At 31.4% G+C, this 14,292-nt stretch overlaps 1 protein-coding gene across 1 annotated transcript in view; it reads left to right on the top strand.

Moving 5' to 3' along the window:
• The first annotated feature begins 1,537 nt into the window (after positions 1-1,537).
• Positions 1,538-14,292, top strand: part of LOC108731098 (lachesin) — a 123,435-nt gene continuing 110,680 nt past the window's right edge. Inside the window, exons 1-2 of the mRNA XM_018461195.1 lie at positions 1,538-1,777; positions 6,746-6,916. Coding sequence (XP_018316697.1) covers positions 1,538-1,777; positions 6,746-6,916 — 411 coding nt within the window. The remainder of the gene's footprint in view (positions 1,778-6,745; positions 6,917-14,292) is intronic.

Genomic DNA, 14,292 nt, shown 5'->3' with positions numbered 1-14,292 from the left:
AAAATTTTGAATGAATATATGATTACATTTTTTTAAATGAAAATTATGAATAAATTTGGAGCTCAATTACAAATTTTTTTTATTCATCGGGCACACTACGTCTGGACGTAACAATTATAAAAACTGACTTTTTTTAATTATATATTTTACTAATTTTCTTTGCTTTGTTTATGTCTATACAGAAATTTCAATCAATAAAAAAAAATAAATAATACAAAAATATACAATATTATTATTATTATTTAATTGAGCCACTTCGAGTTTCGATTACATTGTTACATTGTTCAGTATACTTCATCATCATTTTATCTTTATGAGAGTTAAAAATTATCAAATTCGAAAAAATCGTTGGTATGTCTAAATTTATATCATGAAAATTACTTAAAAATCTAAATACCATAAAAATCTGTTATACCGTTGAGCAATGTGGACAACTACAATATATGGACAAAAAGTCGCGCATTTTTTTCCTATTGTATTTATTTCTCTTGAGTTGTTCGTTTTATAAAAAGATGGCAAAATCAATAACGTAATTGACAGAAACGGTTAATTAAAGTAATAAATATTTTTAATTTTTAATTTATGTCACTAAAATTCAAGAATCATTTTCATTTAATATGTAACATTTTATGAATGAAATGTCGACATTTTAGATGATTTAAGTTATTGCACGAGTATTCACGCAACGTTAGCTTTTTAATTGGTAACTTTAATTGGTTTTGCCTCGCTTAAACTACTCGCGTACAGTACAACATTCATAGTAGTCAGCATCAGAAAGGCCGGGGTAATTTGTCTTTCTCGACTAAATAATAATTTGAATTCGCAACTCGACCTTGCCGTAGTCTACCATTCGGAAGTTTTCCAGAGCATTCTCTTTGGCCACCCATAAAGCTAGTAGTCGATCCTGCTACCAGAGACGCGCAAAGTTTCCGAAAACTCTGTTCGCGTTAAAATAACTCGCGCTGCTTCTTTTCTCAGAGCACTCCCTATATCCTTTTATTAATTTCTTTTATTATACATTTTAAAACATTTTAGTAAAAAACGATACGTTATATTTAACAAGTGATTGCGTCAATAATATGCGTCAATAATATACTTTCCAGCCTTTCAAGTCTTTTTACTTACTATTTACATCATCCTTTAGATGAGAAAAATTTGCCATGAAATGTGTATATGTGTGTATACATATATATAAAAATAATTTAATATATTAGACAAATATTATACGATTCAGTCAGAAATGGAATATTATACGATACAAATCCCTTATAGGAAGTCTTTTGCTTTAGTTAAATTAGCTCGTTCCTCTTTTATAACAAATAAATTTGCAAAAAAATTCTCCGTAATGTAATAAATACTGAAAATATTTAGCTTGTTAATATTGCTGACGTGCTAAACTGTCGTTTCCTGCCAGCATATAAAGAAAGATGAGCTTCGATATTTTAATAGCAGATTAATAACAGAGTATTCCACCATGAAAAGAAGAAAATAACAAATCCGGATCTGAACGTTTATCGTAAATCGTTTTTCAAAAAACATGATAGTGAATACAGTATCGAAACTCGAAGTGTTAGGATTGTCAGGTTTTCGCCGAGACGTCGCACGTCACATTGGTGTATGTCAGTGCACGGACTTCCGGTCAGTACGAAGTCTTCGACCGGAATTGACGGCTGCCCTCTTCCGGTTGAGCAGTCAGCCAACTACCCTCCTACTTCACTCTCAAGTGCACAAGCTCCAAAAGTTCCTCAGAAGAGTTGTCACGGACGTTCCGGCATCAGTTACTTTTTTTCTTTTTAGCACCTTCGATTTTCCTCCCATGCCAACAAGCAACATTAAACGTGTGTTTCGCTCACAACGTCAATGACAGTATTGTGAATGATCGTTTTATTATAATATAGCTATAGTTTCTTAATTATTATCTCCTTTTTTTTTTGTTTTAATTATTGTATCAATTTATTAAAAATATTTCATTACGAATACGTTTATAAGTATTTGAATGCGAATTATATTATAACATCTAACATTTATTGAGAATTTTTAATTTGACTAACACACACGTAATAAAATAATTTTTTTATTGAACTAAACAACGAAAGGAAAAAAAATGGAAAATAATTGTCGATCATTACTTTGGAAAGGTTCATATATAACTAACATAACATACCACGCACAAGATGTTCGTAATTTAAGGTAATTGATCTGTCGTTATTTGATAACGTTATTTGATAACCTGCGTTTAATCCTACTATTTTATTTTGTGATAAAACTTCGTGTGGTTTCGCGTATTCACGAGCATAACAGAACGTCCTTTGACGAGTACCAAAAACGTTGATGCGTTTATTAAAACGAAAGTCAGGAGTGTGACGTTTGTCAACTGAATGGAGTAAATTTTTTCCGTTGCTCGTCAAACGATTCGAGCGATGCTATTTAAATTTTGGTGCATGATGATGCGCATCCCCCACCCCTGCATTGTATAAATACAAATACCTTGCGATTTTTGCGGTTACACGCAAAGTGCGAAAGAATATGAAGGATTATCCGGCGGCATCGGTTGAATATTCCAGTTTGCGCTGGCACAACGGGAATAATAATGATGAAAATATTGTACGTTTAATATTCTACGAGCACACTTTCAGTCTCGCAGTTGTAACGATATATGCGTTTTGGTTCAACTTTAAACGAGAAGTATCGTCGCTATATAAATTTAAACTCGAATTCCGCGATGCCCCTGTCTGCATGATAATTGGTCGTATTCCGAGTACAGGTGTATATTCGTAAAAATTCGCACCAACGAGTGGACCAAGTATTACGAGATATTCCACGAATATCGCATAAGCTTTGACAATATTTGGTGAAATAACGTGAGATACATAAAATATATGCTTTATTTATAAATACAGTATATTGCATATATATTTTTTTTTCATCGCATTGTATATGTATATATTTTTTAAATATATATAATATACATATATATAATTTTTTTGATCACATTGTATATATATATTTTTTTTTTCAATCTTTCATCTTTTGATCGAGTATGACAACACACATGACTTTATTTTGATAGTAGTATATATATAATGATGATCAAAATGCAATGGACTTTTAATGAAACGTATCATATATAACTTCGATCCATACATGCATCATCATTTTTTCCAACATTCCATTCAGCTATCATTTGTATTATATGAATAGCTTATATGTATGCATAATTGCAATCTATTAATACGATTACAGGATATATTGCATTATAAAAATCCATGAAATCGGATTGTTCGTTCAAGCGTGAATAATTAATCCGTACATTTGATGCTAATAAGTGTTCTTTATATGGTAAGCATGAAATCAAATAAGCAAATTTTTAATGAAAAAAAATGTAAACGAGTAGATTGTAATTAAAATAATTTTACAGGCATGAATAAATAAGCATGAATAAATACTTAAGCGTTGCACCATACCGTGACGACGCGACGGTTGAAAAAAATGCAATTGCACTGAAAGAACAAATTCATTAAAGTGTCTAAAAATTCAGCTAGGTAGGAAAGAACGGGGTCATAACGCTCAGCGGATCGAACCGATCACTTCAATTATGAGAATTCTAGCGAATAATATAGATTTCTTTTTATCTAATGTTTTATTTAATATAAAGTTTATCTAAAATAATATATTATTAAGCATATATGAATTTCTACAAAAAAGACACATTCGATGAAAATTTTCAGTAATAATTCATATAAAAAGTAATGATATTATAATAACGTTTTTAGCATACTTTTATATAAAAAAAAATTGAATATAATTATCTCCATTTTTTTTATTTGCTATAAGTTTTTTTACTACGCGGACGATCGGGGTCATGAAAATCATGCAGCGCGGATCGCGGCACTCAGGCGTGCGCCGCGAAAAAGGTTAGGTTATACCCATGTATATACTTCCTAACTTGTATAGCATAATTTATAATTGAAATTTATAATTTTTAATTTATAATTTATAATTGCATTTTCAACAATGCATGTTGAAAGTGTTATTATAATTAAAAAATAGATAATATTTTTCGTAATAAGTTTATTTACAGTTTTTCAGCACATTTACATCTTGCTAATATGATGTTTGATTAAGCATCAAATTATTATTAAAGATTGCTTATCAATTTAATTTAATTTGTGATATTATTACAGTAGTTTAATTGCGTTTATAAGTCCGGCAAACTAATTCGGCGCGCAGTTCGAATGACTACGAATATGGCATATATGCATGTATTAATACATATATTATAGTATATATGTATAGAAGAGAAAGTGGTATTATGGCACCCCAGTTACATTTTACACAATAACTTTATTAATAATCGATATTTAAGTTTAAAACTTGACAATTACATTCGTTAAAATGTTGTTGAATCGATTCTGGACTCAAAGTTACGAAATATTTATTACTTAGAATACTACTAATAAAAATATGGCGACATTGCATAATGACTCGAAGAAAAAATGAATCATAATATACATTGGCCATAATACCACCTTCTCCTCTATAATTTACATTGAATTATTTGAGCATTAAAGATCCAGCTTCGATCGTTATAGGCATTTAATTTCTAATATTGATTATGTTCTTCACATATGCGGTCTAAAATAAACATTCTTAATATTGTTAATTAAAAAATAGTTTAATACATGAATTTTTTCATATAATTGATTTATTAAAAATGATTGTCATGATCTGCAACTGAAATGCCCAAAATGGACATAATTGTCATGATCTCACCTCGATTATAATGACCTGTAGTCTGATCCCCCTGACCCCTCACAGATAGGTTATACCGATTAAAACAACTATATCTTTTTACATCGATAAATAAAAATTTAATATGTCTAATCATTATTTTAATGGTTTTCTTTAAAGCTATTATCCTGTACTGTATGTCTTTGCAACAAATTTGATAAAAAATCAATTTTAAATGAAAATATTATTAAAATTTCTTAAGTGAATGCCACCACCCCACTCTCTTCCATATCTGAAAATAATTCTGTTGGAATTATAAAAATAATTTCGTAGAACGTTCAAGCTGGTTGCTGAAATGTTTTCACTTTTTACAGTATTGCGTATCATACATGAGTTTCTTATATATTTATAATATTTTGATAGTTCGACAAAAGTATCTATTAATAATAATTTTTGCATAATATGAATTATTTAGAGATGTATCTATTTAAATTTTTAAATAGATACTGGAGCGAAATCGTTCTTTCCATGCGAAATTTAATTTCGGTTGCAAAAATATTTTTGAATATGTCGATGCCATTCGTTATGATCTCGCGGATTTCGGAAGTGACACGATAGATGTGACCCAACGAGTAATCTTTTCCCGCTAATTTATCTTCGAACGGATCTCACTGATCGACGACCACAATTCAACGGAACAGCCGTTCAAAGATGAAAAATTCACGAGCCAATACGAGCGCGACGAATTTTATATTTGGTCATCAGGAGTTTATCAGTCACAATTATCGTTTTATTGACGCCTCGTCAATGATATCTTTATATACTAAAATATCGGTGAGAGGAGGATAAGTTAATCGCGTTATTGTTTATGGCAGCTCGACGGTCATCAATTATATTTCGTGTCGCTCATCGCCGTGCGAATTCGCATTATGAAGGCTGTGTTCCACAATTCACTACTAGCGCTATAACATAGTTTATAGGTTATAAGACTTGAAAGTTATAGTATCGCCGACATTAGCATTACGCAAGGTGTCCGATCGACTAAAACCTCTTGAATGTTGTTCAGGATCATGTCCTGTATAACATTTGTCAAAATTAAAGTCATCGAAGGTTGTAGCATTCTTAATGCAAAAATGAAAATAACAAGTACATCGGTATCGTATATCGGTTTACTATACATTGTTATGCATTTTGGCTTATTATAATTATTTGTATTGTTATAACTATAAGAGTTGAAGAAGTTTTGTGTTTAAAATTAAGTATATAAGTATTGTTATGATTTCAATTCTTAAAAGGAATTTCTGTTATGTCAATTAAAAAAAATTTATGATTAATGTAATTTATTGCGTTAAAGCTGTGATTTATAGATATAGACCATTAAGAAGACTTAAATATAATTTTTAATTATTTAAATTTAAAGTTTCTTCAAATTGACGAATATTAATCTGATGTGAAAGTTAATAAATTCAATTATAGGAAAATTCACTATACATAAATTGTTCTAAAAACTCGAACGTTTTTTAATTTTGTCATCTACTATATTAATTCCACCATTTTGAATTTATAAATTTTTTGGCATTAAATTAGTATTCAACGATCTGAAACTAGAATCCTTAAGAAAAATTAAATAATGTAATTAAAAAATATTTGACAGTCTTTAATAATAGTATGTATAAGTCATAATTATCACAAAAATCTAACTATAACTAATCACACGATAAACTCCTTTCAAAGATTGAAAGTTCTAACACACACACACACATCTACTTAATTTTGACTGCAATATAAAATTTTTCTAACACTTTGCGTATGTAATATGTTGTAGTTATAATATGTCAAAGTACATTGAAAAAGCACTTTTTTGCAACTTTAATAGCAAATCTGTTACACGGTAGAGCAAATTGTGACATAGTAGAGCAAATAAATGCGATCGTGTTCAGGACTCAAAAGATTATTGGAGAGAGACTATTGGAAATGATTAAATCACGTTCTTGTGATTTATTTTGTCAAATAGTGTAATTGTTATGTTACTTGTCGATACGTACTTATAACTAATGTAACTTCTTTATGTGTTGCAGCGCTTTCCGACCCACCGATATTTGCCGAGCCGATACCAAATGTCACTGTGGCGCTGGGAAGGGACGTCAGTCTACCCTGCGTCATCGAAAATCTCGGAAGTTACAAGGTAATACACTGAATTCGAACGCCGTAAGTGTATGAACGCACGTAATCGCGATCTAAATTGAACGCCTCCCTTCTTAGTTTCGTACAGACCAGTTCCTCTTATCCTTGTAAATTTTCTTCTTCGTTCCCGGAGCATGTTTTCCCAGCGGAACTTGCCATCCTTTACTAAACAGAGTTTCCTCAATTATTCGTTAATCGGATTACAAAGAGCGTGTTACAGCGGTGGTCTCGGTGAAGATGTTTCTTACGAAGTTCCGTTTTTTAAATCGTATTTCACAGGGTAAAATGCTTAATTCCTCATAACATTTTGCACGTAATGTTTTTGTCTTAATTTCTACGTAAAGTTGGATGATTTTATCTTCTCATATATATTGTATATATATGCAATATAATTACCATGGTATTTACATATACATACATTATTTCGCAAGTGTTTCCTTTCGCAATGAGGGCATTATAACATAACAGATAAGAAAAACCAGGCTATATATTATCAGACACGTGTTCTTATATAATACGTTTTCAGATAGTTGCTACACTCCTTTTCCAAAGTAATATACAAGTTTGATGCATATTTTTCATCAACAATATGTAAATAAATACATTATTATTACATTGACTCATGTAATATTGCAGACCTAGGTGGAATAAAATGTGTTTTTTTTACTTTAAGAGTCTCTATTTGAAATATTACGCATCAACAAATCGCGCAAAGAAGAACAGGTTTCCTTGTGAGAAAAAAAGACAGACACGTAATCGCTATCTGGTATACTTTGTGATCTGCGGGCTCGTCCCGCTGGCATTGAAGACCACTGTTAGGCAACCGTATTGGAAACGCATCAGTTGTCCCGTCAGGGAGTTGGATGCGAGACGCCACTATACCGCAGCCTGCAGGCGATCAACGTTACACACGAACAAACATATCGGCAGGCGTAACGAGCGATGTAGTTTTCCAAAGTGAAACGGCGTTCTGAGGGATATATGAAAAATCGAGGAAATCTTTGAACTTCATTAAAAGTTATCGATCGTATCGTCATTTCCTTTTTTGCGTTTAACGTTTGGAGTCATGCACACAGTTGGAAAATTCGTGTTAAATTTAACACATTTCACGTATCTCCAATTCCTAAAAGGTCCACTGAAATTTTTGTGTCAATTTAGCACAAGATAAAAATGTTAGAAAATGACACAAATATTGTATAAACAAATTAATACAACAAATGTACACTGCCGTAATTTTTAAGCAAGCTGTGGAAGTACATTTTTCAATAAAATTAAAATTTATGATATATTAAATTAACACGTATTTTATTTATTTATCTTAGAATTTATATTTTAAAATACATTATTATTTTTTAACAGTACCTATTATGTAATGTATATTATACATTATTATATTTTAACAGTATGTTAAATCCAGCTTCATAATATTATCAACAAAAAATTAAAATTTAATAAACAAAGGTCAAAAAGGCTTTATGGCCTTTGTTTATTGAATTTCAATTTTCTGTGAATATTATTTTTATATTATTTATTCACTTACTCATAAATTGTGTTATTTTGACACTAAGAAATTTTGAATATCAATTTAACATAAAATATTATTGAAATAATATAATCATATTAAGTTAAATTAACATTCGGATATGTTAAAAATTCAACACAAAATTTTAACAGGGGCCGATTTTAACACAAATACAAAATATTTTTACTATGCATGCTTATATTTGACGTTAGAAATCCGGCGAGATGAATGAATGAATCGCGACAATTTTATGAGAATTTAACAATTTTATTATGCTAAAGGAAAGCAGATATGCATATTACACATGGCAGTTTCAATAATCGAAGTCTCACATGTCAATGAATAAAATATTATTATTTTATTGGTAAATAATATGCAACGATTATTTGTGTAGTATCGAACTTTCCAATTATAAACATAAAGAAGGAAATGTAATTTTTTCGCTATTCTGATAAGGCTCAAATTGCGCGGACAAAATATGTCAGTTAATTAAATCAGGAAGCAATATGTATCTGAAATGCGTGTGTGTCTCGCTTCGTTTCTCTCGTGGTTTGCAATTACTTGAAAGCTGTATTCATACTCGGATGGACATGTTGTACTGTTAGACAGAAAATTGCATCAAGCACGCGATTACGTCTCGCACGGATAGCCTCGAGCAATAAACGGGACTGATCGTCAACTGATCGCGCGCAAAAGAAATCTATAATATTCCTTGTAAAGTCCATTGATCTCTATACAGGATATGCCAGGTAAAATTACTTTATAGATAAAATTACTTTTATTTACGAATACTTCGATGAATATATCTTAGACAATTTTTGATTAGCAAAAATTGTCTAAGATATCATCTGGATTGTTAATTGAAGTAACAATTAATTGCCTTACAGATAATCGAAACAATTGAATTATTATATCCAAACTGGACACTTTTTACAGCTACTTGCACACTTTTTACAGCATATTAAATAAAGAAATATAGCTCATGTGACTTAAATTTGTTAGTCAAACATGCACTGTATACTCAAACGTGATTTTTTAGTAATAAATCAAAAAAATAAAAATTCAAGAAATGAAAAACTAAAAATTTCATGATTACAATTACTTTGTGAAACTTTTGGTTAAGCTATTTGTTTACATCTCGTCGAGCTACTCCAGATTTTAAAAAAATCATGTTTCTATATCAATTTATTGCTGAGAAAATGTAAGTTTAGCAAATTTTAATGCATGAAATCAGATACGCGCGAGTCGTCGAGCGACCAAGTATCCCCACTCGACCGCGCGCCGGCTTCCCCTACTCCGTTCGGCTCGCTGCCACGCTCGCGTTCCTCATTTTCCAATGGTTTTAAACAAAGGAGGATGCCCACGGTATAGGAGGATTTCTGCCCTAGAGATGAAACCTCTGAAACCGATAAATTCATTTAGTGTATGGTGAAATCTATCGCGCCCAATATACCATATTCCATTTTCTTATCTGCAAGGAAGGTTGAAAAAATCATGCCCTCCGGGGCCCGGGCACGCCAGTGGCTTTCCCCCTCTACTCTCATTGCCTCGCTCGCTCTCTGTCTCTCTCGCTCCGCGTCGTCACTACGTAAAACTTCAAACGTTGTACAGCTGAATAAAATTAGTGGTTATTTATCATATTTGTTGTAATACGCTGAAAAAAATGCATGCAATTTTACATGGAAATTACATGTCTATGATCGGAAAATTATCTAAATATGATCGAAAATTTACAATTTCCAGTAAATTTCCAATCATATTTATGTAATTTAAATAATTTTCCAGTCATAAACATGTAATTTCCATGTAAAATTACATGCATTTTTTTCAGTGTAGCGCAGCAAATTTGTTAATACAGCAAAGGTATCTTTTTACGAAAATAAATCCAATATATAGATCAAGATTTATAACAAAACGTGCTAGTTGAAATAGCACATATATTTGCTGCATAATGAAGACTTGTTACATACAATTTTTATTGTATCAAAGAAAGCTGAATTAATATACTGATAATTATTTACAGACATAATTTTTTTGTTGAACTATCAAATCTTTTTAGTTATAAATGTTGAACTCGCGCAGCAAGTTATAGCTTTGCTGAATCACTCATATATATATGTTTTTGTGTGTATTTATTTTTTAATTTGTTACTACTGTTTAATTTTAAACAAATTTTAGTAAAATTTCAATTAGAGAGTTTAGAGATGTCGCAAATATGCTTTCGAAAATTACAGTATGACTTTTTAAACATATTTTTTTCACTAATTGGGATAAAAACTTCAGCATTCGTAAAGAGGTGGTGGAGAGAGGGGAGGAAGGTCGCACGCGCCCGGACCAGTTTGCGTTGGGCAGAAGACGGTTATTAGGCGAAACCAACGGTTCCGGAAGCGCCGCATGACTCGACGAACTTTCCAGACGATAACGCAAAGGTGGAAAATCGCTGATATATCAGGCGCAGGAACCGGGAAATTGAGATTGCATCAACTTCGGAACTCTCCTACGGCTATTAAGAATGCCATTAAAGTGATACGGCGATGTTCGTGTGTACCTAAGCAAACGTTTTCCGATCGCGTGTCGCGTCGTTCGAGCGTCGCGACGCGGGTATCGCGTTGCGCGCCGATAAGCGTCTTCGCTCGCGAACGGCTCGCGTAACTTCTTACACAATATTGAATAAAATCGTAATTTTTTTTTCTTCTTTTCGCTCCCCGCTCGCGCGACTCGACACAACCGTCGCTATCTCCGCTTGTCGAAAATCTATCGAGATAACACTCGTCCGCGCGCGCGTTTCGACTTGAAAATAAATTCTCCGAACACTCCCAGTCGCGGAGCTCGAAGTCTGAGAATTTTCCATCTCTTTAACGATCGTGAAAATAAACCATTGTGCGGATATTCCTCACTGTTCGAGCTCTGTGCGCGAAATAGTTTCCATTTCGGCTTGGAAGGAAAAGGAATGCACGTGGTTGTACAGCAATAGCTCGATTTCAGAGGAACGGACCGCGATCGCCACTGGAATCGTTTCGTTGTTGTTTCTACTGGAGACTGTAAAGGCATTTGGCTTGTGCCGGCCTGAGGATTGTTTCAGCTTTTCAACCGGTCGTTTTCGACTGTCGAAGCTGGTGCAATATCGAAACCATCTCTCGCCGTGGTGTTTTTCCCGGCAACGCGACAGTACAAATAAGATGTGTCGCGTAAACTGCGCTTTAGTGGTTACCTTTTTCCGGTTTTTTCTTCTTTTTTTTTATATTTTCTATCTTCCTTATCGACTCAAACTTATGTTATTCAATTTTATGTAAATCGTGTTTATGTATCTTTAAAAATTAGAATTTGTCTGGACAATTATGTACCTTTTATATCTGTGTTTATTATATATTGAACGCGATAGCTCATTATCTTATACGATCTATTTCCATATTCGAAACAAATAAATTGTAACATATTGTAATATAATTATTTCATTTTACCGAACATATTCAATACACGTATATTATAATTATTTCATCACGCTATATTATACTACGCGTCTCATAATTACAAAGATCTGTAAAGAATAATAATCATAATTATAATGAATTATAAATAATATATAAAGAATTAATAATAAAAGTGTTGAGAAGAGCTACGAACCATAAGAAAACAATATTTAAATAAAAGATGTACTTATTTTTTCATCTTTTTATCTATCAGTTTTAAACCGTTTATAATTTAAATATGTATATACTTATCACTTTTGTATGTTTAACAATGAGAATGACCCGATCGGGTTCGAGAGAGAAACGCCGTTTGTTTTTAGTTTAGTTCTTATTAATTATATTATATCTTTTATTTAAATATTGTTTTCTTATGGTTCGTAGCTCTTCTCCCAACACTTTTATTATTAATTTATATTAAGTGAACCATATTACACGATGTATATAAAGAGTTGTTTTTTTGAAAAAAAATCAATACTTTTTGAAACACAGCTTGGAAAATATTTATCCATATAAATACTTAATCAATTCGAAACGTATTCGTTCTTCGCGTAAAGTATAAACGACGCAAAGAGGTAATCTAATTTTCTACAGTTCTGAATCGCCTTAGAAAGTTTACACGGAGCCATGGCCAACGACGGTAGGATGCACGCAATCGTTTTTTCTTCGTATTCAAAACACGTAGCCCGTCTACGACGAGTCTCGTTAAAGCCGACATTTCGAGCGCGACATAACCGCCGCGCATTGCAGTCCTCGGCTGAGCCCTTTGATCAAAACGCTAGAAAATTTTATCTGCAGAGTGCCAAAGTTTCTCCTTTTCCGTCCTGTCTGTCCATCCCGGCGGAACGCGAAGAAACCGTACGACTTCGCGAATTTTTCCAGATTTAATTATGCCAGGAAGACCTTTTCATGAAAATTGCCTCTTTGACCCTTTCGCGAGATGAATTGCACAGCGCCGATCAAAAAATTGTTGCGAATAAATATAAAATGTTAATTCATACGTAGTAAGAAAAATTTTTTAAAATACGTTTTTTCTGTTAGCATGGTGAAAAGTTTTACAAATTATTTTAAAAATTACGATTATTTTTTAAATTTCGTGTAAAAAGAGCATTTCAATTAACGAACATTTACCAAATGTTATCACTTCATCTTGCATCTCTTTTTAACTACTTAAGAAGACAATTATGATTTAAAAAGCATTAGAGAATTAAAAATAGACATAAAGTTTATCTTCAAAAAAGTTTCATTACCACAAAAAACTGATTTTGAAAGAAAAAAAATTATATATGGAGAATTTATAATTATATTCAAAATTAAAGAAAAGCATTTGATATATATATATATATATATAATTAAACTGTATTCATAAAAAAATTATAGTATAATACAATTATTACATAAATATCAAAATAAATAACTATTCAAAATTAATATCAGTCATGAATTAATTAAAATTAATTAATTAAAATTGATAGCAAATATATGTATATGTGTACATTGTATAATAATTTGTTTTTTATTATTTATAAAACATAACAATGATTAATGTTGCAGTCTTTCCCAAACAAAAGTTTAGTATCTAATTACCGAAAATTTACATTAAATAAAAAAAATCAGAAGGATATAAATTAAATTAAACTAAACTAAATTTTTAATTTTTAATAAAAAAAAATTTTTTATGTTTATTTCCTAATGTTTTTTGTTACTCGATCTAGAGACTTCGACAGTAAAAATAACGTTGATTGCATTAGATTTAATTTTACTAATGGTAATGGTTTTTTAATTACTCAATTTAATAAATTCTCAAACGTGTACCTTCTCAATCACAACTGTGTATCGTGCGCAATTCAGTGTTATTCAGTGTAAATGCTAATGCATCATCATTAATTGACAAATTGATAACAAATGCATGTGCAAATCGAAGCGATTATTATTCAGCGTCTGTGAAATTTAACAAAGTAAAACCGATAAACGTTTAATGAAAAATATTGAGAGGAACAAATTTTATATGTATTTACTTCTGTCACAAAGTGAGTACTATTTTAATCTATTATACACACAGAATGACATGTCCGAGTGGAAAAAATCCACTATTTCAAACATAGCCAATTGACGGAATGAATTTGTTATTTATAAAATACCATGCTTATTATTTGTTTCAAAAACATTGACTCATACAGGAGTTAAGCCATAAGATTCTTCAGGATAGATCAGGCCTGCAGCCGAGTTGCACATTTCGACCGATTTTGCCTATCGTCAATCTTTTGTTTCATAACATTTAGGAAATATGTTTCCAAGTTCTATAGCCTTATAGTGCCCTGCATGAGTTACGACTAATATCATCCCTGAGTTCGATCGCGTGTTTTCACGCGCAGTCTAAATGTTATG

Source organism: Mycetomoellerius zeteki, unplaced genomic scaffold, assembly GCF_001594055.1.
Source record: "Mycetomoellerius zeteki isolate Tzet28-1 unplaced genomic scaffold, Tzet1.0 scaffold1, whole genome shotgun sequence".
In the NCBI taxonomy this organism is placed as follows: Eukaryota; Metazoa; Arthropoda; class Insecta; order Hymenoptera; family Formicidae; genus Mycetomoellerius; species Mycetomoellerius zeteki.
The sequence above is the reverse complement of the archived record's forward strand: the minus strand, read 5'-3'. Positions and strand labels throughout refer to the sequence as shown.